This window comes from Vigna unguiculata, chromosome 6, assembly GCF_037176805.1.
Source record: "Vigna unguiculata cultivar grain cowpea cultivar isolate G323 ecotype 2 chromosome 6, ASM3717680v1, whole genome shotgun sequence".
In the NCBI taxonomy this organism is placed as follows: domain Eukaryota; kingdom Viridiplantae; phylum Streptophyta; class Magnoliopsida; order Fabales; family Fabaceae; genus Vigna; species Vigna unguiculata.
In genome coordinates, this window is record NC_140797.1 from 34,656,340 (window position 1) to 34,682,261 (window position 25,922).

General features: G+C 30.1%; 2 protein-coding genes across 2 annotated transcripts; one reads left to right on the forward strand and one right to left on the reverse strand.

Annotated features, from left to right (window-relative positions):
* The first annotated feature begins 453 nt into the window (after positions 1–453).
* LOC114188024 (LRR receptor-like serine/threonine-protein kinase RGI3) lies at positions 454–4,257 on the forward strand. The gene is made up of 2 exons (XM_028076507.2): positions 454–3,403; positions 3,655–4,257. The coding sequence occupies exons 1-2, from the start codon at positions 589–591 to the stop codon at positions 4,110–4,112; spliced, it is 3,273 nt and encodes a 1,090-aa protein (XP_027932308.1). The 5' UTR covers positions 454–588; the 3' UTR covers positions 4,113–4,257.
* A 3,491-nt stretch (positions 4,258–7,748) lies between these two features.
* LOC114186560 (kinesin-like protein KIN-14F) lies at positions 7,749–18,633 on the reverse strand. The gene is made up of 18 exons (XM_085674891.1): positions 18,438–18,633; positions 17,966–18,135; positions 16,322–16,485; positions 15,624–15,767; positions 13,642–14,001; positions 13,327–13,395; positions 12,974–13,198; positions 12,784–12,865; positions 12,592–12,687; positions 12,331–12,510; positions 11,488–11,594; positions 10,761–10,941; positions 10,475–10,637; positions 10,143–10,396; positions 9,673–9,836; positions 9,403–9,594; positions 8,597–9,306; positions 7,749–8,110 (listed from the first exon to the last, which is right to left on the reverse strand). Exons 2-18 carry the CDS (start codon positions 18,123–18,125, stop codon positions 7,951–7,953), a joined length of 3,411 nt encoding a protein of 1,136 aa, XP_085531017.1. The 5' UTR covers positions 18,126–18,135; positions 18,438–18,633; the 3' UTR covers positions 7,749–7,950.
* Between the last annotated feature and the right edge of the window lie 7,289 nt (positions 18,634–25,922).

Here is a 25,922-nt window from a genome sequence, read left to right on the forward strand (position 1 = left end):
ACGTGGGGAGCAAAAACTTAGGAAATCTTTTTACATGATTTTCAGTTCCACCATTTTCACCACTCTGACATATTAGTATTTTTGAAACACAGTTCTAGCTAACAAAGAGTGTCAACTCGGAATCATTCAAACCGTAGAATGTTGAAACTTCCACGTCGATTAAAGATAGACAATTTTATAGTACATAAGTGTGTGCAAGTTTACTTTTTTTAACATGGTATCAGAACCATTGTTTAAAGTCTATCCTAGTGAGATTTGTGTTGATTGGACATATACTTTCACTTATTATCGGATCACCTACTAATGTCTAATGTCTGGTCCTACTACACATGAGACGTATATTCCTTTCGGCCTCTTACATGAGAGGTTAAATGAGAAATTTAGCATAATGAAAGACTAAGCAACATGGGAAGAAGTATGAGTGTGACCATGTTTTCATTATTAAACAACAACTTCCATTACAATAATAAAAGCATAAAGAATCAAGGTCTTGGACCCAGATCTTCTACTCTTCTTCCTCTATAAACAAAACATGGGGTTTCCCCCTCTACAATCCCAAAACAGATCAACCGTTCTCTTCTCTCAGCAATGCCTGGAAGCTTAAGGAATCTGTCACTTTCTCCCAAAATCTTCTCCTTCACCTTGCTTCTTTCATTAAACTCCCTTCTCTTTTTTCCATGTTGTTACTCCCTTGATGAGCAAGGTGAGACTCTTATAGCATGGAAAAACAGTTTAAACATCACTTCAGATGTGTTACCATCATGGAACCCTTCAGCCTCAAGCCCATGCAACTGGTTTGGGGTGTATTGCAACTCACATGGAGAAGTGGTAGAGATAAACCTCAAGTCAGTGAACTTGCAAGGCTCATTGCCTTCAAATTTTCAGCCTCTAAGGTCCTTGAAGATTCTGGTGCTCTCATCAAACAACCTCACTGGAAGGATTCCAAAAGAGATTGGAGAATATCTAGAGCTCACCTTTCTTGATCTCAGTGGCAATTCTCTCTTTGGTGAAATTCCAGAAGAAATTTGCAGCATCAGAAAACTTTTGAGTTTGTCTCTCCATACAAATTTCCTTGAAGGCAGCATTCCATCCAACATTGGCAATTTATCAAGCCTTGTGAACTTGACAATCTATGATAATCATCTCAGTGGTGAAATTCCAAAGAGCATTGGCTCCTTAAGCAAGCTCCAAGTTTTCAGAGCTGGTGGCAATAAGAACCTCAAGGGTGAGATCCCATGGGAGATTGGAAACTGCACCAACTTGGTTGTTCTAGGCCTTGCAGAAACCAGCATTTCAGGAAGTTTTCCTTCTTCTATCAAAATGCTGAAAAAGGTCAAAACCATAGCCATATACACAACTCTGTTGTCAGGTTCTATTCCAGAAGAGATTGGAAATTGCAGTGAGTTGCAGAACCTGTACTTGCATCAGAACTCTATCTCTGGCTCAATACCAAGCCAAATTGGAGAACTCAACAAGCTTAAGAGTCTACTTTTGTGGCAAAACAATATAGTTGGTACTATCCCAGAAGAGCTTGGAAGCTGCACAGAGATCAAAGTCATAGACTTATCTGAAAACCTTCTCACAGGTAGCATTCCAAGAAGTTTTGGCAACCTTTTAAATCTCCAAGAGCTTCAGCTAAGTGTCAATCAGCTCTCTGGTATAATCCCCCCAGAGATTTCAAATTGTACTTCTCTGAATCAACTGGAACTTGACAACAATGCTCTCTCTGGTGAGGTTCCTGATCTTATTGGCAACTTGAAAGGCTTAACTCTTTTCTTTGCATGGAAGAACAAGCTAACAGGAAACATTCCAGATAGTCTTTCTGAGTGCCATGAACTTGAGGCACTTGATCTATCTTACAACAACTTGATTGGTCCTGTACCAAGACAACTATTTGGTTTGAGGAACCTCACCAAACTTCTGCTTCTTTCCAATGAGTTATCAGGCTTTATACCACCTGATATAGGAAACTGCACAAGCCTCTACAGGCTGAGGTTGAATCACAACAGAATAGCAGGTAATATTCCACCAGAAATTGGTAACTTGAAGAGTTTGAATTTTATGGACATGAGCAACAATCATCTCACTGGACAGATTCCTCCAACACTATCTGGATGCCAGAATCTTGAGTTTCTAGACCTTCACTCCAACAGTCTCACTGGTTCTGTTCCAGATTCTCTTCCCAAAAGCCTTCAGTTGATTGACTTGTCAGACAACAGGCTAACTGGTGCATTGAGTCACACCATTGGTTCATTGGTTGAATTAACCAAACTCAACCTTGGAAAGAATCAGATAAGTGGAAGAATCCCAGCAGAGATCTTGTCTTGTACTAAGCTACAACTTCTGGACCTGGGAAGCAATAGCTTAGATGGAGAAATTCCCAATGAAGTTGGTTTAATTCCTTCATTGGAAATCTCTCTCAATCTTAGCTTCAACCAGTTTTCTGGTAAAATTCCATCCCAGTTCTCTGGCCTTACCAAACTAGGAGTGCTTGATCTGTCTCACAACAAGCTCTCAGGGAATTTAGATGCCCTCTCTGACCTTGAGAATCTTGTCTCCTTGAATGTTTCCTTCAATGGCTTCTCTGGGGAGTTGCCTAACACTCCATTCTTCCACAAACTCCCTCTCAGTGATCTTGCTGAAAATCATGGTCTCTACATTGCCGGAGGTGCTGTGACTCCTGCTGACAAAGTCCATGCTTCATCAACCATGAAGTTCATCATGTCCATTCTCTTAAGCACCAGTGCAGTGCTAGTACTGCTCACAGTATATGTCTTGGTCCGTACTCACATGGCCGGCAATGTTCTCATGGAAAATGAAACTTGGGAGATGACTTTGTATCAGAAGCTTGATTTCTCCATTGATGACATTGTCTTGAATTTGACATCAGCCAATGTGATTGGCACTGGAAGCTCTGGAGTTGTGTACAAGGTGACAACTCCAAATGGTGAAACACTGGCAGTTAAAAAGATGTGGTCATCAGAAGAATCAGGAGCATTCAATTCTGAAATTCAAACACTGGGGTCAATTAGGCACAAGAACATCATCAGGCTTCTGGGTTGGGGATCAAACAAGAACCTGAAGCTTCTGTTTTATGACTATCTCCCTAATGGAAGCCTGAGTTCATTGCTTCATGGTTCAGGAAAGGGAAGTGCTGAATGGGAGACAAGATATGATGTTATATTAGGTGTGGCACATGCACTAGCATATTTGCACCATGATTGTTTGCCTGCCATTATCCATGGAGATGTCAAAGCCATGAATGTGTTATTAGGTCCTGGATATCAACCTTACCTTGCTGACTTTGGCCTAGCAAGAACTGCAACTGAAATTGGTGACAGTTCTAACTCCAAGCCAGTTCAAAGACATTACCTTGCTGGTTCATATGGATACATGGCTCCTGGTATTTATCTTACCTTTTTTACTAAAATTGAATTAATTGTTGAGTGATTAATGAAAAAAAGTAGTTTTAGAATTTAAATGAGGTGGACTTGGTTCATGACTTTATCTATACTTTTTAACCTATGGTGGATCAAACCAACCACATATGAACAAATATTATTAAGAAGGTTTTGATTCATAGTTCTGATACCATGTTAAGAAGTGAACTTTTGAACACTATACTAATTTGTGTTGTCTTTGGTTTATTAACAGAGCATGCATCTCTTCAGCCTATAACTGAGAAGAGTGATGTGTACAGTTTTGGTATGGTTCTACTTGAGGTTCTGAGTGGAAGGCACCCATTAGACCCAACTCTGCCAGGGGGTGCACACTTGGTTCAGTGGGTTAGAAACCACTTGGCTAGCAAAGGAGACCCTTCTGACATTCTTGACACAAAGTTGAGAGGGAGGGCTGATCCAACCATGCATGAAATGCTACAAACCCTAGCAGTGTCGTTTCTATGTGTAAGCACTAGATCTGAAGAACGTCCAACAATGAAGGATGTTGTTGCAATGCTGAAGGAAATTAGACCCCTTGAGACCTCAAGAACAGACTCTGATGCATTGAAGGGAGGTTTAACCTCACACACTTCTCCCCCACCTCCTAAGAATGTGGTTTCTCATGGATCTTCTACTTGCTCTTATAATTTCTCAGATAACTCCATCAGTTGAGCATGTATATGAAAAATGCATCTCATGGAGAAGCTATACTTCATTCCAATTTGTACATAGCCTAATGCAGTGCCAATTAGAGGTGTCTGAATTATTAATTAAATGATATTATAGTAATATAGTGTGGTGATTTTCCCCCTTTTAATGTTATCTCACACAGAGGATGCAGATTTCAAGTATTCATATGTATGTTGGATATACAAATAAGGATTAAATATGATTTTAGTGATCTCAAATTAAAATTTGTCTTTACCTAAAACTTTGATAATAACATTTGAGTTGTTTACACCGTTTATTACATTCTTGTTTCATTGTTATATGATCACTAAAATATGTTCTAGTTCTTGTTAACATTTTATCATCAAAGAATTTTCTTAGCTTGTAGAAATTAATCTTCCTGAGTGAATGCTGATAATTTAACTGTATATTAAGAGAAAGGGTTCAAATCTTGTGGAAAGTTGAAACAATGATTGGTTGTTTTGGATATATGTGTTTAGAATTTATTGATGGAGAACAATATTCCATGACTCATTCTCTTTCTCTCTCTGTCATAGATCCAAGCCAGCCTTTCATAACAGTACTCACATGGTCCCATGTTCAACACCACATGTCCATGTGCTGTCTGAGAGAGACTCACTTTCCAACCATTAGTGAAAAAATCACTGAAACTAACACTAACTTCTTCATTTTTTTTACATTGATGTTTACGTTATTATAGTTCGTCGGAAATTCTACGTTAATCAAAGATAAAATAATTTTATAATACATAAATAAATGCAAACTTCACTTTACACATCAATTTTGTAAAATTAATTAAGCTTAAAATTCACTTCAAACATAATTGAACATATATGTTTCATTTTCACCATTTAAAAAACAGGATAAAATATGTGAGGTTTCTGACAGTGAAAGGTTGCATGCATCGTAATGAAATGCACATGCATATGTGCAGGAGCATTATAAATGGAACAGTGAAAGATGACATTGCATAACTATGATACTTACCTGCTCCCAAACCAACTTCGGTATTAGTAAGTCAAACTTTGTTTCTGATATCATTATATTTAAAAAAAAAATAAGATAATAAGTTTGTAGGATTTTTCTTTATAATAGTAATTTTATTACTTTTAAGTAATGTAAATCTCGTATTCATATTTGAATTTCTATCAATATATATCAATATTTTTCTGTTGTAAACTATGTTATTTAAAAGAAAAACAATAAATTCTTTTAGATAGTAATCATATATTATAACTATAAGATAATTATTATAATTTAATTTTTAGTTTTTCATATTCCAATTATATACTGTAGTACAATTTTGTTTCTTTATCAATTTTCTATAAATATGTAATAAATTGGTTGTTGTGACCTTGAATGATGGATGTTGACCACAAATCTTCAATCGATTAGGGAACATCTAATGGTAAAGGATTAGATAGTTTAATAAAAGTCAATTATATTAGTCACTAATCATAAAACTATTCTAAAAAGAAGTTTTTTTTATCATTTATTAATATCATTTCATTCAAGAGAATTTTGTTATTTCTGAAAAGAGATGTTATCTGAGTGTTATATATTTACTTCTTGATTGAAAAAGAAGTGTTGAAGATTCATTAAAAAGGCTAATGAATATTTTTTTTAATTTGTATTGATAACTTTGCATTAGTGTTTAGTGTGTTGTAAAATTGAGTGTTTTTTGTAAATATTTTTGAAACGTGTTTTATGATTCTGTATTTCTTGTTTACATAGAAATTCTTACAATTAGATAATTCAATATTTCGGGAAAAGAAAATCAATGTAAATTGTCTAGATTAATTAGAGAAGAATGTAAGTAATATATAAAAATTTTGTGACTGATGTATTTCATCTTTCTTCCCTAATTTTGGATTCTTTGTTATTGTTGGCATTCACTAACATTTACACTTAATTTCTCTTACAACATCATGAATTTAATATTTTTTATTATTTTAAAACTCATTTTTAAACTAATTCAGCCCATCTTTGAGTCCTTCTTTGTTTTACTATTAAATTATAAAAATTCTGCCAATTATAAAAAATATAATAAATTATTATCTAAAAAATAATGAAAAAACTATAAGAGCACGAAATAAAACTATAATTATTGTAAATTCAATGGTTATACTCCGTTCTTATTTTATTTATACGCAAAAAAAAAAAAATACACTTTTGCAATACTATTTTGAATTTAAGTACTTTTACATCGTTTAATGATATTTTTTAGAATATTTTAACTTTAATTAATTTCTGGCATTTTTTTTGGTTTTAAGATAAGAACATTTTAATTAGAAAAATACTAGGACATTAGTAAGATTTAATTTAGATGATTAATTTGTTAATAAGTATATGAATTCATTTTGATTAATCCAAAAATTCTTGCAGGTGCACATATTTCAAATCAAGAGATTTTTTTTCCCATCATTTGCAAGGTTTGACGAAGCTTTTTGTAGTTATTGAAATTCTTAAACCAAACTATTTCATAGTATCTTTGAAAAAGCCATCTTTGGCTTTACCATGCAAAGAGTAAGAGAAGGACAAAAAGAAATATTATGGTGGGATAATGTCAGAAAAAGAAAAAATCAAGAAATGTGATAGAATAAGAGATTTAAGATATGTTAAAGCAAAATTAGAGTACGACTTTGAGTGTTATTTACTAAAGAAAAAATATAAACATGTTTTGTAAAAATAACGATTTTTTATTTTTATTTTATCTTTCAAAAATTATAAAAGTAATTTTAAATTATATAAAATTGATAAATTTGAAATCCATGAAAAAGTTGTATTTAATCCTTTAATTTTCTGAAATTCAAAATAAATATTTTTATCTTAATATTTATTTTAAGATAGTAAAATATAATTTAATTTAAGAATCTTGAACAAAATTTGTGAACGTGTCATATTTTATCACATATTATAATAATAATAATAATAATAATAATTACATTTTAGAATAATTATTTCATATCTGTTTCCTATACTCTTAAATAGATAAAAATAAATAAATAAATAAAATAAAATCACCAATACTTCGTATATTCAAATCTTAATTCTTTAAGAAACTGAAATTAAATTAATTTATTATAATCTTAGTCTTTTATGACAATTATAACAATCAATTATCATCAGAGATTAAGAGTTTGAAAATTCTCTAGTTAGAATTAACTTATTCCAAGTATTAATTCAAATTAGACAAACTCATATTAAACAAGTTAAAGGCCGTCAAACTCATAAAATCATTAAGCATATTAAAAAAGTAATTAAATTAAATGAATCTTTAATCAATTAAAATATAGTGTTTACATGAATTTAAGTCTTATACATTAATCTTAAAGAAATACATTAGACACTCATTTTTTCACTAGAAAGAGAATTTTGGATTATCACTCTAAGAATTTTAAATTTATTTCATCCTCCAAAAATTGTATAACATCTCTCCCTAATAATAAGAATTTTATTGGACCCAAATAAAATATTACATACTTCTACAAAAAAAAAAAGAATAAAAATAAAGTGAAATAGCACTAAACACATCAACTGAAAAGGTCTTTAGAGAATTTTGTAAATACCTTAATTAAAAAGAATATTCAACAAAAACATGTACACAAGAAAACTCAGTGACTCAGAAATATGTATTGATATACCAAGCTTCAAATTACAAAAACATGCTCAAATACAAGGGATGAGTGGCACATACATATTAACCTCAAAACCTCAGTTTGTATAGAATTGTGTGTGTGAGGAACTCAAACATTGATTGTAGTTCCTGTACAAAAAAAAAATACTATAAAAAAAATGCTCACTGTGTAACATGAAAACCTCAAGATAAACCAAAAAACTTTCCACGTGGGGTAGATCTGCTTCTTCTAAATTCAGGCGTGGATGTATTGCTTCCTTCTTTAAGATTGCTGGCTGAACCATTCAAAACTTTGTTTTCAACTTTGCTAGCCAATAAATGTTCTCCTGCTTGAACAATTCCTCTGCATGTGGACAAAAAGGTTCTATTATCAATACCAGTAATGCTAATATTTTTGCATATGCATTTGTAAAACTAATCTTGAATCAACATGAGTTTGTAGTAACATGCTTGTTCTGTGGTAAAAAAGAGCAGAAAATTGATTTTGACACAAAATATTGTTTGGATACTGTAGTCAAATTGATTTTGAGTGTGAAATTACCAAAATAGCTTTAGTCATCAAAGCAGTGTTGATGCAAAAAGCTACTTCTGATAGTTATAATAAATAAAAATAAGAAAAAGTAAAAACTGTTCTTTAATAAGTTAGAATTAACTAAGCAAGTTAGAAGTTATTTTTTAGAAAAGCCTAACACAAATTTTCTTTTGCATTATTTTTTCTAAGCGTTTTTTAAAAAGTTTGGAATCATGTTTCAACATTTGCAAACATCATGTAAACTCAAGATGAAGTATGTCTTAAGTTGATCCAAACACACCCTACTGTTAGCCATACCTTGATTCAAGGTTCTGAAAATTCCTTGCAAAGTTCTGACGTATCTTTTTGAGATTTAAAGCACCGTGGACAGCAGACTCCATAAATCTAAGATCATTTTCAGCCTCAGAGTAATCATTCTTTGGAGGTGTCTCAACATTACTTTCACTAGCAAATTCCATGTCAGGAATGAATGGTGAGGTCAAATCAGGCTTTTGAATCTTGAAGGGTGATAGTTGATTAGGCTTGGCCTTAGCCTTACTCTCAACCTTGCTTTTTCTGATACCACCTTGTCTTACTGCACTAAGTGCTTGCTTGAATTGTTCCTCTTCATGTTCTTGATGAACTTTCTTATAGTTGAACTTCTGGAGGTTGAAGATAGTTTCCGAAATGTTTTCATGCTTTACTGTCTCTTGTGAACTCACATACATTCTTGTGTTATTGTCAGTGGATGCAACCACTGGCATTGTGACAAGGGATTTGTTAGCAGCTGGAAATGGATGCTTTAATATTGGTTGGTTGTCCATTGTTTCAGTTTTTACTTTGCTTTTAATGACTGTCCCTCTATCATTGGATTGTGATCTTCTCACTGGAGGAGATGGTGATCTTCCCTTCACTGAGCTCACTAACTTTTCTTCAGTCAGAAAAGACATTTTTGGCATAGAGTCCTTCTCCATTAATGTTGAGGGAAACCTTGACCTTCTTTGCTTACCTGAAGAGCAACTTCTAGACTGAAAAAAGAAGTTCAAATTAAGTAAGAGCATATATGAATCTGCATCAACATGGCACAATGTCCAAATGCATATTTACATATTTTATTTAACTACCTCCAAGCTTCTATCATCCATAAGTCTTTGACCAGTTTCATGCTTGGTGTTGCCACTGGCACCATATTTTGGTAATTGAAAAGGTGAAACAGCTCTTGGTTTTTGAGAATCAATGGCGTTTCTAGCATTCCCAGCCTTCCACTGCTCAAGTTCTGCTTCCTTCCTCTCCAATGCCAATTTGAGATTTGATATCTAAAAAAATAAAGAACCGTTTACATATGTTGTGCATGTTACATTCAAAATTGCACTACTTGTGACTAAAACGCAAACCTCTTCCTTTAGTTCTCGGATTTCACCAGTTTCTTTGTTAGATTGAGCAGCCCCAAGTTCAATGGATGAAACCCTCTCAGCAAACTTTAGTGTGCTAATTGTCTCTCCAAAAGCATTAAGTTCAGGATTTATATGAACAAACATCAATGTTTTTGCATGCCCTCCTATTGGTAAAAGAAAAGAAACACATATCTCAAGTTAATTTTGCAGAAATTCAAAGCTAGCAAACAACAATGGCAATAACCAAAGTAATACCAGCATTTAAATTTCTATTCACTTATCAGCCTAATCTGACAACCTGGTCCCTAAAGAAAGATTGTACACATAGTGGTCAAATAGTAGTAACACCTATTATAACATTATGGTTGTCATAAGAGAAATGGAAAAAATTCCAAATCTTAGTGCTGCTATAACCTATTATTATTGGTAACTTGCATCAAATGGGAAAAAATTACATGGCAAAATGTTACCTAAAGAATCTTGTAACACTTGTGTGAGCTTGCTATTTCTGTAAGGGATATGTGGACTCTTCTGTGCCAAGGCAGAGATGACATCGCCAAGTGCAGAAAGTGATCTATTTATATGTTGAGCTTCCTTTAGTCTCTCACCAACTGCCTCAGATTTGTCAACCCTCTCACTTCCAGCCAAATCAACCAGATGGAGACAACCTCTTAGAATGGAGTTGGAAACTAACTCCCTTCCTCTAACATGAACAGTCAAAACACTGCAAAAAGTAAGAACATGGTTAAATATATTTCGTGGTTGTTGGTACTCATCTATGTTCATGAAGATGTCACTTTACCTATGGGAACGACTGCTTCTCTCATTTAGAGCTGTAGCACCCACGGCACGGTTCTTCTGACCAATTCTCATCAAGTCTAGAACATCTTGAGTACAGGTAACAGGAACTAAAAATGCATCAGGCACATTGATGCCATTCATTTGAGAATTGTTTCGAATGTCTAATGTATATCTTGTTAAGGAACTGAAATAACTACATAAATTTCATTGGTAATATCTGTATAAAATTAAGAGTTTGAACTGCCTTGCTGAAAGAAAAAATTATGATAGGACACTGCTTAAAGGATATCTTCTGTTAGAGCCATCACTGACTAGCAAATCTCTCACTTGTTCATTGTATATTTCAATCATCTGAACGAAAACTTCATACTTTATGGAATCAGACCTTTCCTTTGATATATGAAATAAATCACCCAAAGCCCTGTAGTTTACACCCCATGTCTCTTCTGTTGTAAGATCAGGGCCACTCTGCACAAGCAAGTTGATCACATTAATAGGCATGATAAAAAAAAATGATGGAACACGAAAATGTTTCGTAATTGAACTTATTATAGACCTGGTTGTTTTCTGATGTAGCTATAGTTCCAAGGTCTATAAAATGGACATTTTATCAATTTATGTTGACAAAAAACAAGATATGAAATTAAAATTTGTAAGAAAGCTGTTAAGTTAGAGGTTGAGTAAAGTTTCAAATAAGGAAGTTTTCAAGAGAAATGGCTCCAAACCAAGGTTTGAACTAGTATTACTAGAGTCTTTAAACTCAACAAATCGTGTGATGGTGTCTAAACATGTACCATAAAACACTGAAGTAGAAGGAAAAGCATATGATTGGTAAATAATACATGGATACCCCATGAAAAGAAAGCCAATGGTAGTAAGTTTAGAACCACATACATTGTGTTACCTTTTGTGTAAACAACAGTCAATAATAGCCAATTAATTCAAGATACATTACTTTAGTTTAATGAATCAACATTATGTAAAATAACTAGGACTACTATAAGTGTCTCATACCATTGTGTATGTTTTCCCTGAACCAGTCTGCCCGTATGCAAAGATGCATACATTATAACCATCTAGAACGGATCTGATCAAGGGCTGAGTGTCAGCATAAATTTGTTCTGCACATGACATAAAAAACATCATGAAAAGCATCAAACAAGTACATGACAAAAACTGTAAGAAACGCAATTTATTAGTAAGAAAACCATAAGTTTATGATGAATCAAGGAAAGATTTTACTGACTGAACATTAAACAGGAGAAAGAACTTTCCTGCAAGTATTTCAATTTCACAAAGAGACAGTGCTCAATTTATAAACAATAATAAAGAGATAATGAGTCTCTTCAATCCGAACCTGTCTGAGGAATCGAACATTGATAAGATTTGTGTGACTATTTTGTTATTAAAATATAATTTTAAAAACCAATTTAACAATAAATTAGAGACTATTTTGTCATTAGGCTATAGTATTAGGGATCAATTTGAATTTTTAATTAAACACATTCAAGGATCAAAGCAGATTTTTCCTTCTTTTATGGACTAAATTGACAATGTCTCTCATTTAAGGATCAAATTGGTCAGTTGCCCTAATATTAAAAATAATATGAAGTCTGTCCTCGATCCATTAAAAAGGTCACTCACCCTGTTATCCACATACCAAGAGGAGAATCAAGTCCCACATCTAGTAAAGATAATGTCAAAATACAATATATACAAGTGAGGGAAATCCTCATCTTAAGAGTCATTTCATAGGTTTAAATTGACCCTAAACCCTCTCTGTAGGAATATTAAACATAAACACAATGCCTCAATTGGATATTTTATTGTATTATATTGCCTAAACCCTTAAACTACCTTGTGTTACGGTTGTTCCAAAAACCTTATCGAATGAAAATACTCGTCTAGCATCTTTTCCATGCTTAAGGGGATTTATGATCATCATATCTCCATTTTCTCCAATATAGTCCACCGTAGACTGCCCATTTGATTGTCCTGGTAAGAATGGCCTCACTCTACAATAAACCCTAATGGCTCCTGCAAAACAGAAATTTATTAATCAAATTTTAATAAGTTGATCCATGAAACTCATTGTTAGGAACCCGGATTCTTATGCACCTTTAAGGTCTTGTACTTCATTGTAAAGAAGGCGGTTCTCCTCCAAAACTTTGTGGTAGGAAGTGGAGGCCACTTCAAGGCTTTTGATATGATCCTCTAAGTAATAGAACTCAAGTCAGTCCAAATATTATCATGTTATTAAAACACTTCTACAAACAAGATATTCAATGAAAACCAACTCTTAGATGTTACCTAGCCTACTCAGTTCTTCTTCCCACTCTGATTGAATTTGTTTGACCTCCAATTTTGTTTCTTCAAAAAAGTACTTCATACCCTGAAGCCGGATGAAAACCTTAGCACACTGTGCTGAACAGCTAATCCAAACTCATATGTAAAAGTAAACAACTAACAATAGCAATAACTCCTATGATCCAATTTATACCTCAAGTTGTTTCTGTTGAGTGTTGATTACTTCAGCATATTTTGCAGAATAGTTGCCATTTTGTCGAATACTATCACGTTTTCCACCACAATTGCAGAATTTGGAGAAGTCATTTGATGCCAAGCTACTTCTTTGGTTAAGATATAGTGAGATGGTTTCTATGAACTCTCTCTTTGAGAGACAACCCATGTCACCTTTCAATATTTTCTTCAAGAAAAGTCCAAGCTGCAAAGAATTGTTGAGAAGTGTACTTTGGTAAACCATTAGAACGAAAAGGAAAATGTCAAATGAATGGCAATTGTGAAGTTTGGAAACAAATATAAGTTGCATACAAAAATTAAACTATGGAGTACCTGAGTGCCTTGAGAAACAAGCAAAGATGAGAAATCCTTGACTACCTTGCTGAGTAAGGTATCAATTACCTACAAATTATAATCCATATCACAGATAAGACTGCATAAAGAAAAGAAAATCTTTATGCAGATTATCTAAGATTTGTTCCATTTATATATGTTAATTCTAGATTATCTAAGAGATTCTCATGCTTAGCTTAGTGAGTAACATACTCTTTTTATAATATTCATATATTAATCTTCTCAGAAACACGTTTTGTAAAAATTAGAAAAGAAGTTACAGCAGTACAACAAACTGGAAAGGATCTTACCGACCATTGCATTCAGAGGAAGATCTTCAATCCCATTGGCCTCTCTAAGGTAAGCCTGAAGAAGTCTGAGTCCAAAGTGATCATAAAGGAAAGCCAAAGCATTGGCAGTTCTGCTTTCCTCAATCAAGAACTCTTCAGATAATTGAAGAAATTCTAGCAGTTGTTCATACTGTGATGACTCTGACTCATCTAATGATTCATCAGCACTTTCACTGCCAACTATGGAGGAAGGAGACTTCTTTGGAAAGGAAGTGATCCTCACAGTTCCACCATACCTCCACACACCAACCCCACCAGATAACTTCCATTCATAAAACCCCTTCAAACATAGAATGCAGTCCACAACTTTATTGGATGAACCTCCCTACATTTTCAAGTTTTAAAACACAAACCCTCTTTCAACAGAAAACTCAAAAGTAGTGTCAAAATCAACAAACAGATCAAATCTAAGAGGGATACATGGTATCATCTTCAATAGAAAAAAAAATGGCAAGATGTGTTCTGAACAATCTATCTAGCATTGGTTTCATTTGCCAAAATTGTTTTGTTTAGAAACATATAAAATTTAAATTGATTTTATGATATTTAAAAAATTTTGTAAAGAAAAAAACCCAAATTTGGTTGAATTTGAATGGAATTGTGCTTACTTTTTAAGTTTTAATTAATTTAGCATTATACATAAAATAAGAGTGACAAGCATATGATTACTATTTCCCGGATATTTTAAAATTAAAAATGAAAAAAGTAAATATCTTGCATGAAAATACTCAAAAATACATAAAAATGTACATAATCAATTCAAAAAATATATATATATATATATATATATATATATATATGTATATGTACATGTATGAGTGTGTAAAGTTTAGAAACCATTTTCAAATATAGATGGATTACACTAAGAATTTTAATAATGAATATAAATTATTTTTAGTCCTCCTATAATTTTTTTAATTAGTTTTATGCAGTACAAAAAAATTATGAATACTTTTTATTTTAAAAAATATTAAACATATTTTATTTTCATTAAATAATTTTTATATAATACCAAAATATTGGCTATATTAGTTAAACCAGATCAAATTCATTCAATCTGAGAGTTTAATTAAAATTTATCGGCCAATATATACTTCTTTATTCTATCGTCTAACTACATATTATAAATAAATTTTTTAATTAATTTATATAATATATATCTGTTAATAAAAAGTATTTTTTATTTTTTTATATTATTTTTTAACATATTTTACTAGCAATTTTATTATTATTGATATAACTTATTTGATTGATTTAATTATTTACATAAAAATAAACTGAAATCAATAATAATTTTCCTCATATACTTTATAATTATAATATTATAAAATATTGCCCATTTTATCATTTTCATATTTTTTCACAATTTTTTTTTACCATTTTTACTTTTTTTATCCTAATATTTGTTAACCAATGTTTTAATTTTTTGTATAGTTTTTCTAATTTGTTAACCAATTATATCAGGTTTGAAAATATTATTGTATAATTATAACACCTAACAAAAAACAAATTATTTTTAACTATTTTCTATATATTTTATTATAATTTTATTTTTATATTTGGATGCTTATTTTTATTATAATAATAATAATAATTATTATTATTATATTTTTTATTGTTATTAAAAATGCATTTCCAGTAGTAACTATTATAGAAGTTATGTCCAAGATAGTTTCTTATCAGTTGCAAATGTAAAAATTTAAAATCTAATTCCCCTAAAAAGTAATTCATTTAGCAAAAGAATTCAACAATAGGTCTAAACAATACAGTGCGCATGTACTTCCAATTTTATTATTTTTTCTACGAACAAAAAGAAAAATATTTTATTAATTATTAACAAATTTATTTATAATTATTTTTTTAATTATTTATCACAAAAATAATTCCATATTTGAATGATTAAAAAGAGAATGGAACAAAAATAAATAGAAAATCCAAAGGCCAAACCTTCTCCAAATCAGATGCTTCAAATGTGAGAAGCTGCATCTCCTTAACAGCCTCTAAGAAATTCCTCATGTTCTCAAAATACTGAATTGCTGAGTGGGCCGCACCCTCTGCACATTGAACAGCAAGCCCAGGATTCTCCACCACCTATCCAGCCCAATACACAAAACAACCAAATAAAGAAATTGTCACCAAATTAAGACTTTGAAAACTAGGTTTTTACTTCCTACACCCCCATAATTTCTTTGTACACCCCTTCAAATTTTCAAAATGACCATTTTTTTTCTAGAAAAGTACATATTCCAAGAGCTTTCCAAAACAAGCTTTTCATACTTTTAGGAATAAAATATTTACAACAAAATTTTCGAAATAAAATTTTTGAAATATGATTTTCGAAACAAAATTTTCAAAACTCATGAAATTTATTCTTGAATATGTTTTCTGGAATGAAATTTCCAAAATAAACTTTCTGGAAAGCATGTAATGCCTTCCTCTTACATGAAGTGTATTATGGAAAGAGTTTTCCATAATACATGAAATATGTTCCAGAAATAGCTTCTCGAAATGATTAATGTCTTGTTTGTCCCGCATAATTTATAGATACTAATAATTTTTTATATTAAAAAATTGTATTTTTTCAGTTAAACTTATATTTATAAACAACAGGAAATTATAAAGTTTTGGAAAATGGAAAAGTGGACCTTGAGAACAGCACCAGGGTTGACTTTGTTGAGGACATTGCAGAGAATGAGACCATTGCGTAGGGCAAGGCAAAAGTCTTCTTCAGAGGGTGTTGCAGTGAGAGACAATGATGCAACATTGTCCATTTGGCGTAGCCATTCTGTTGCTTTGTATCTTCTCCGAGCTTCCACCATTCAACAAAAACCAAACCATTTTCATCACAAAATAAGATCACCAAAAAGATTGAACTATGTGAAAGGTGTAATAGGAAGTCACCAAAAACATAGAGAATGGTTGTATTATGTCAAAATCATCAAACAAAAAAGTTAAGGGACTGTTATTAGAAGTTAGGTAGAAAAACAAAGACACTAACAATGATTAGTAACAGCAAAGTGGCATTTTAAATGTTACGAATTTATGGTGCTCCTTGCTTAGATATAGGGTCTTGATAATCGTTAATGCTTAACATTATGCTCTAAAATCATAGTTAGGGACTATGATCATAATTATGTCCATAAAAAGATTAAAAATATATCTTCTAATCAATAATAAAATAACAAATCATAATGATAATATCTTAATACAACCCTTTAGGTTATAAGATACTTGGTGGCACAAATTTTGGACCCGACCCCTTAGGGACAAGGGCACAGTCCTACACCTTAATTGAGTGGTGGGGTGCTGATCCATTTTAGTACAAACACTTACCCCCACACACTATTCTTCATCATCAATCTCTTGCTACATCTCATTCTTTTTCTTTTCTAGCCACCCACACTTTGTTTAACATATAAACCTAGCTTTTTGTTTTTTAACATTGCTTTTTCTGCTTTTGTTAAGTAAAGGGGTCCAAGTAATAATTTGGTTGACCAAAAAACAAAAGAAAAAAAAAAAATGAAATTGTTAAAATAACCAAATGATATGTTGCTTCTTTTCTTTTCATTGGGTCATAAGAAACAAACATCACACCTAGAAACGTGCCTCAACTCAAGCATCTTTTGTCAATTATCTACTTTTTCACAAAGAGCTATTGTCTTCTTTCTTTTTTTCTTTCTTTTCTGGAAGAGGAACTACACACCACATATATTTGCAACAATTTTTGTTCAAGTTATGCCTACTTTCACAAATTGGCAGGTTGTATGCACCCTTTTGCTGCTTCCAATAAGGTTTTCCAAGAGAAGAAAATCTTATTCCCAATTCAGGGTATGAACTCTTTCAGCAAAGTGAATTATTCCCTCCATTTCAAATTGATCCATGTTAAAGTTTTTATACAGTAACAAAAAAAAAGTAACCACTTTAAGATAATAGTATGAAGGGATAAAATAGAATAAATTTTTAACATTTATCAAAACAAAAAACACTAAAGTGTAAATCAACTTGAAATATTAACATTTTTGACAGATTATGAGTGTACAAGTTCTGTATAGTATCAATCAATCTTGATCTCCCATGTCCTTGAAAAATATTAACTATCGTAAAATACAAACATAAAATTATTCCATTGAGAGATATTGAAAAAAAAACTCATACCAGTAATAATATATGAAGATTAAACTAAAATTATATTTACAAATTTGGTATTAAACTGCATTATTACACAACTGTATTTATATTATAACTAGATATTAATGGCATGCATGGTGTGTGACATTAAAGAAGCATACCTGCTTCCTCTGCCTTCCTCTGTGCCAATTCATTATCATTGAAACCTTCCTCTGTGACAGTGCATGAAGCCTCCTTGTTCATGGTGGTGACCACCAAACCCTTCAATCCTCTCTTTGAAGGAGATGTGAAAAATGAGTTTTGGCAACTCTCTTGTGGCATCTCAATCTCTCTGATAATCAACCAAGAAAACTGTATTAGATGATAATAGCATTGTATGCATACAAAAAGTTTCATACACAACACAATTCCTATGTATGATAATATCAGAATCAATAAACTGATTGTGGGTAGCTTCATACACATAGCAAGAACTAAACTTTTCATCTGATCAATTCTTACCTGGATGCAAACCAATTCTTACCTGATTGTGGGTAGCTTCATACACATTGCTCAACTATATTATGAATGGGTTTTCCTTATCGATAAATTTAAAAGAAAAGCACGAGATTGCAGAAAGAAGAGTAAAATTACCTGGGGAAGTGAAAGATTGAGAACAAGAAAGTTAAGTTTGGTGAATGAGGAGGTTAAGGAAATGGAAAGAGGGTTTTTGTGTGATGAATAAGCATTAGAAAGAAAGAAGAAGGTTATTGTGTGCAATGGTAGTGTGGATGTGTGAGTGTGGAAACTGAAGAGAAAAAACAGAAACACATGAAAACTTTCAAACGTCGTTATTGGCATTCTCAGACTAATATAGGACAAATGACTGCGTCAATTGACGGAGATTCTACCTATTCTTGCCGTCATATCTATTTTAATATTCCCAATAAACTAAATTTCAATATTAATGAACCAAAAGTTCTTCCGAAAATTAACAAATTTAAAAGCTCATTTATTTAAGAAACAGACATTTCTCTTTAATCTGTTACTAAAATGAACATTTAAAAAACATAAGTCTGGTTATTTTATCAAAATACATTTTGTACAAAAATAAATGGAAACAAATTTAATTTATATATATATATATATATATATATATATATATATATATATATATATATTAAACTTTTAAAGTGATTATTTACCGTATACAATAATCTATAATTGGATGACACTCAATTTTAAATAAATTCATATACCTTAGATGATGATAAAAATTTTAATTCTAACAAAAAATATTGAACATAATGTTATATATGTAACAAAAAAAAAAATTACAATAATTAATGCACATGTTAACCAACTGAAGTAGACTTCATTCGCAATTTTATAATCTTAGGTTTTACAATCTTTTATTACATTTTTTTTTATAAAATTATAGAGAAAAACAAATGGACCATTACCTTTATTTACCAAAATATTGTAGAAAAGGTAATTCAATCAAACTGTTATTTTTTTTCAGTATAATAATAATAATTTAAAAAACAAGTATAAAACAATTTATAATCTTATTTACAGTATAAAAATAACTATACGCAACAAAGAATTAAATTCAAAATTAAGTAAGTTTTAATATTATTTATTATTGAGTATAACGACAATATTATTTACTATTAATAAATAACAAATTAAAGACAATAAAAGACAATAAGGTCGTGTATAAATGACTTGAAAACACACTTCCTACCCATATTATTGTCTACTCGGTGTTGTCTCTCCGTACTACAGCATTCAAAATACAATAAATTTATGTTCTAGAGTGTTAATCTTTCCATTAATTTATAAGTTGATCTTTAATAATTAAAGTAACCTATAACTAAAATGTGATAATAGTGAAAATTCAGCTATTTTTGTTAACTTTTATTTATCCTTATTATCTATTTGACTTGGTATATTATTAGAATTTAAAATCTCATATATTTTTCAACTTAAAACTTAAACAAAATTTATCAACTTTATATATAATTGAGCCAATTTTTGCATAAATATTTTCAATTTACCGATGAAGAATGACATTAATCTATTATCAATTCACATAAATTCTGAATTCATGAGACTTCTAAAAAATTTAAGTAAATATATAACAAATTTCATAAATATGTTAATGCATTTCTATTATAGAATTTCTATCTCTTGCGAAATTCTTCTCGGTCTTTGATGTTCAATCCTAATTTTCTGATAAAATGAGTGAAAAGCTACAAATTAAGTCACATTTATTTGTATATCGTAATATTTATTTAGATTTGTATACGTTTTAGTCTTGTTCAAGCGTACATCGTAATATTGTTTTATTCCAAATTCAATATCTTTAATTTACAATCTTGTATAAATATCATCTGCACCCAAAAAGAAATCATGCACGTGATCAACACCAAAAAATTTCTTAATGCGCATGAAAATTGAATCTACTAATTGTTTTCCTTAATTATGTCAAGAAAATCATTACAATATACCATAACTAATAAGATCATCTTATTCACATATTCATATATTTGAACTACTCAATCAATCTTCTATCTATTTTAATATAAATGAAAATATTTTAATGGTCTTGTTGCTTAAAGCACCAATTACCAAATTAGCCTTTCTTGATTACTCATAATTTAAAAATTGTAATTTTTTATGAGTTTCATCAGTCTTCTTTATTTCATTTATTCTTTTCAAAGAGGTACTTTAGTCTCATGTGATCACTAAAAATATAAAAATAAACTCCATAAAGATAATGTCTTCACATTTTCAAAATCAAAACCATAGTAGTAAGTTTTAAATCATAAACAATTTGTTTCATGACTCTTCAATTGTTTGTAAGCATTAGTCACAAATTACAATTCTCTTTACTTGCACGAACATACTTCTCATACCTTGATATGATGTTTGCAAAAAACTTTATAGAATGTTCTTAACTTCGTGATGATTAGATTTGAAGAACTAGTTAGGATTTATTTAATTCCAAAAAAACTTTGTTCACTCCTTTCGATCATTTAAAAGATATCACTTCAAGTTAACTAAGTCAAAAGGACTATTATCTTTGAAAATTCATTTGTGAATCTTAAGTAATATCTAGTCAAACGTAACTTTAAATATTCTTATTGCAATTTTGCTTACACTTTAGTATGATATACACAAATTCCTTGAACTTATGCAACATATCTAAAGAATTTTACTTTTGACAACCAAAATTTAATTTAGCATGTAACTATTTCTACTTCAAAAACACCCAAAATTATTTCCATGCGATTTAAGTTATTTGTGATTTTCATAATAATAGACAAGTATGTCATTTATAAAGACAATAAACTTATCTAAATATTATTTTAAAATCTTATTCATGAAGTTAATGAATACAACTAGAGCCTTAGTCACTCTAGGTGACGAAACATACTTATAATGTTCATATTTAAGTTGTCTTTTATACCTCATTTTCTTTCATGAGAATTTGATTATATCCTTAAATTAAATCTACTATAAAAAAACACAATTTACGATTGATTCATCAAATTATCAATTTTATCTATAACAAATTTTCAATTTGTTTCTTTAACTAAACTAATTATGCTAAGGGACAACAAATACAACATCTACGCTAAATCAATCTTATAAAAAAATCACTTATAAGTAATCCTCAAACTTCATTAAGAAATACATTTATGCATTATTGTAATATTGGTACACCAACATAGTTTTCTTAATTAATATAGTATTTCTCACAAAATATAAAGATTTGCCCGAAGTTTTTTTGATATAATTTAGAATAGTTTGGTAAGTGTATTTCATTTATATGTTTCTTACGGACTTTAATTAACTTCTTAGACTGTTGTGAAATTACTTTACATTATTTTCTCAGAGAACAGGTACTTTTTACTAAAAAAATGACTCTTAATAAATTGAATATAATTTATGTAGATATAGAAAGCTCTCATCCTTTAAATTATTTATTTAATTAACATAATATATAATTAGTAATTGAGATTCAAACTATTAATTATACTACAATATAACTCCCGTGACTTAGTTTATCAAGGGTGTAGAATTACATTATCTTTTAATTTTATACTGACACTTAAGACATTACTAAAAATTCTCATATTACATAAAAAAAATTTTGTAAATTTATTAAAATAATTTACAAGCAAAAAATTTTTCCTGTTATTTTTTCTAAGGATCTGAATTGGCAGATAATTATTTTGTGGGTAATTATTTCCTACAAAATTATAAAATCCGTAAGTATTTTCTACAAAATTTATTGTGAAAAGTGTTTTATACAAAATATTTTACAACAAAATTAGCAACAATTTTTTTCATACCAAATTTATAAGTATTTTCTAAAAAAAATTCGAAACAAAATTGACAAAAATATAATTTTTTTTATTAATGAGATCACGTAAGTGACTAATTAATTTATGAGATAATAAGAAAGTAAATTAAAAAAATGCAAATATAATACTTATTTACACTACAACGTTATCAGTGAAGAAGTACACTTGTCACACAATCTTAAATAATAATAATTTTACCAAGATTTATTATGACCAAAACCAAGAAAATGCATTTAATAAACAACCAATGTGTTAGTTAATCAGTGCACCGATTACATTATAATTTATAGAGTTGAAAAAAAAGTAAAAAAAAAAAAAGACAGAGAACCAAAAATCAGCGTTATGTTGATGAAAAGGACATAAATCTAATTAAAAATTGGTTAATTAAACAGTAAAAGGGACTGCTAAAAGAAGAAAATAAACGATCTTTTGACTGTGGATTAATCAACATGCTTAATTAGCACTGATTTCGATCAATCAATTGTTGGTTTCTTAAGAACAAAATATGATTCATTGTTTATTTTTCTTCTTCTTTTTTTCTTTTTCTTTTCATGCGATGTGATTTGCTTTCATGTTTGGAAGAGAAATGAAAGATAACAAAAAAAAAGAAACACAAAGGTTGACAAGAAATGCACATAATATAAAAAGATAATGTAGATTTTAAAATTTTATTTTTATAATTTGTTTAATAATCGATTTATTCTATTATATATTATAATGTATGTATTATTTAAGTGGTCTTTTGAGTAAAGAATTCACGGAAAAGATATAATATCAATAAAATATTATTAGAATCCAAAGGAATTAAACCACTTATAACATGTAGTTTCCTTTCTTATAAGTTATTATTTCTTTTTTTCATTTCTATTTAATGTTAAATTTAGACTACACTTAAATATATCATTACATGAAATTATATCTATAAATTGAATATTATTATCCACAGTGGGCTTCAATGTTCCAATTCTAACCCAAGTTCATCCGGCAAGCATCATTAGGAATGACTATCGCGTTTCCGATGAATGGTCCGCTTTAGAGCGTTTGAGCTTTGTCATGATTTTATCCTTAAAAGGCGTCTCAGAGGGTGGAGGGAGGTAGAAGTATTTAAACTTCGTTTGACCTCGACTCCTAAACGATGTGAGACTTTATTGGATATACCAGAACAGTACTTATTTGCATTGTTTTTTTTTTGGATTTTAAAAATAAAATAAGAGGCAAAAGGTGAAGGTTGGATCCCTGTAATGAAAATGATTGAGGATGTTGCCTTTGTGCTTTTGGTGGTTTTACATTTTGCACCCCCATTTAGTGGACCACACAGAGGGGACCTTATCGTTTCTCTTTCTCTCATTATTTTGTTGATTCACTTTCGTAGCCTTTCTTTTAGGTTGGTTGGTTAAAGATGGAAGAAACTTCACCTACAAGCATGCATGTTAGTATTAGTGATCTTAGACTTTCTTCTTTGTCAAAAAGACCTGAATTACAAATGGATCATTACTAATCATGAAAACATTTTCTTGGTATGTGTGCTTTTTCATTTTCTCTTGTGTTTGATTTATCCAATTACTAGGTGAAACAATTTGAGAGATTATGCTAAAATACTTTCTTAAATTTTTAAATAAAGTATTTCCTAATGTATTCATGCAATGTAAAATATGTTTTTCTTGTAAAACTCTAAATAGTTATTAGTTTGAGTGGTAATGATTTTTTTTTCTAAAACAATATTTGCAATTACATTTACACGAAGATTAATAATATATATAAATCTTATATCAACTAAAGATAAAATCAATTTATAATATATAAATAAAGATAATTTCATTTTACGAGTCAATTTGAAAAGATGGATTTTAGATTTAAACTCACTTACTAATATGGTTAAAGTTTATCCTAACAAAATTTATTAAATTTAACGTATTATCTGTTATTAGATTGTCTGTTAATATCTATTCTTATAATCCATATGTATTTGCTTTGGTGCAAGGAGTGTGTTGGGTATTCCACATCAATTAAAGATAAAACTAATTTACACTATAGAAAAAGATACAATTTTCATCTTATAAGTCGGTTTGTAAGAATGAAATAATTATATTTATAAGGGTTAAATATGTTTTTGATTCTTCAAGTTTTAGTGAATTTTGGAATTAGTTCATCTTTAAAAGTTTATACCAATTTAGTCATTTATCTTTAGAAATATGTGAATTTTGTCCTTCTTACCAAATTCTGTTAGGTTTATTTGACATTTTAAACGTATTTTATGATAATATTTGAGTTAACATTGAAGCAAAAATGTGTCAAGCGGTGTAAACAATTTAAATACTATTATGAAATGCGCTTGAAAAGTCAGATAAACTTACCATAATTTTGTTAAAAGGACTAAATTCAGGCATTTTTAAAAATGAAGAACTAAATTGGTCAAAATTTTTGAAGAGGGACTAATTCCAAATTTTACTTAAACTTGAGGGATCAAAACATGTTTAACCCTATATATAATTATGAAATAAATTTTGTGAATTAAGAAAAAAGTTGATGTTGTTTGTAGTTGACCACCCTTAGCTTAGCTTGATGAGTGGAGAAAAGGTGGATTGAAAAATGCATCACACAATCTCATGTAATGCCAAATAGTAATATAATTGGAACCAAATAAACAAACCCTAATCCTTTGTTGGTAGAAAAGAAAAAGAAAAGGAATGTGTGAAATAGAAATTGTTGTTTTTGATGATTGATTTGGGTCCATTTGGCATTGGAAATATTGCACACTAGGATGCATATTCATATGTTATGATCATTCATTCACGCATGCTAATTAATCAATGTAAATGTTCCATTCTATTGCTAATCCTTTTATATTTATATTTATGTGCCTCTTTTCATATTTCTCAATGAAAAATTCCACACTTGTTCTACCCACATGGATGTGAAGGATGAAAAATATTATAACAAAAAATTTTACCTTGAATTATAGGGTGCGATTAACTTTTATGTTGGCATTAATGAATATTTTTAAGGGGTAAATAACTGTTCAAATTTGGCATCTTAAAACTGTTAATTTAATATTTTTTAACTCAGTAAATGAAATATATAAGGAGCGTCAAAACATTTATATATATATATATATATATATATATATAAAAGTAAAAGGATTAAACTTAATAACTTATATATATTATTTAAATTATCCATTACCTAAACTCTAATGGTTTAAAGTTTATTTTATATAATTTATTGTTTAGAAAAAAACTGAGGGGTTATTCAATTAACGAAATAATCAATTTCCAAGTTTAGAAACAATTCTAAATATTCTAAATATTGTCCAAAAATAACTAGGTTTATAGTTCATAATGGACTATTCCAATTCCAAATTAGTTGAAACTAAGGTATATCTGTGACATCCTATTTAAATAGATTAATCTACTAAAATAAAATATCGCATAGTTATAATATTAAGGAGTAAAGCTGACAGAAGAAACAAGGGTTAAAGAATGTACTTTAACAGTCATCCATAGGAGTACTTAGAGAGAGACCTGGGCATACAACACTGCCATAAACAAAAACAAACCTAAAGTTTAACAGTTGTGCAAAAGAAATGCTCTAAGAGCATGGAATTACAAGGCACTAGGGCCATAGAACTTCTTCGAAAGCCATACCAATGGGCCCACTAGGCTGCACTGTTACCACCATCAGGCCTACCTCCAGAAGTATTCTCATATGCTCCCACCAATGGTGATCATCGCAAAAGAGAAAACACAACAGAAACATACACAAA

Excerpts from the sequence above, each read along its gene's own strand:
- LOC114188024 (XM_028076507.2), top strand. The coding sequence starts at position 589 with ATGCCTGGAAGCTTAAGGAATCTGTCACTTTCTCCCAAAATCTTCTCC. Across the intron at positions 3,404-3,654 it reads ATATGGATACATGGCTCCTG|AGCATGCATCTCTTCAGCCT; the intron begins GTATTTATCTTA and ends GTTTATTAACAG.
- LOC114186560 (XM_085674891.1), bottom strand. The coding sequence starts at position 18,125 with ATGCCACAAGAGAGTTGCCAAAACTCATTTTTCACATCTCCTTCAAAG. Across the intron at positions 9,595-9,672 it reads TCCGAGAACTAAAGGAAGAG|ATATCAAATCTCAAATTGGC; the intron begins GTTTGCGTTTTA and ends TTATTTTTTTAG. Across the intron at positions 8,111-8,596 it reads TTTCAGAACCTTGAATCAAG|AGGAATTGTTCAAGCAGGAG; the intron begins GTATGGCTAACA and ends GTCCACATGCAG.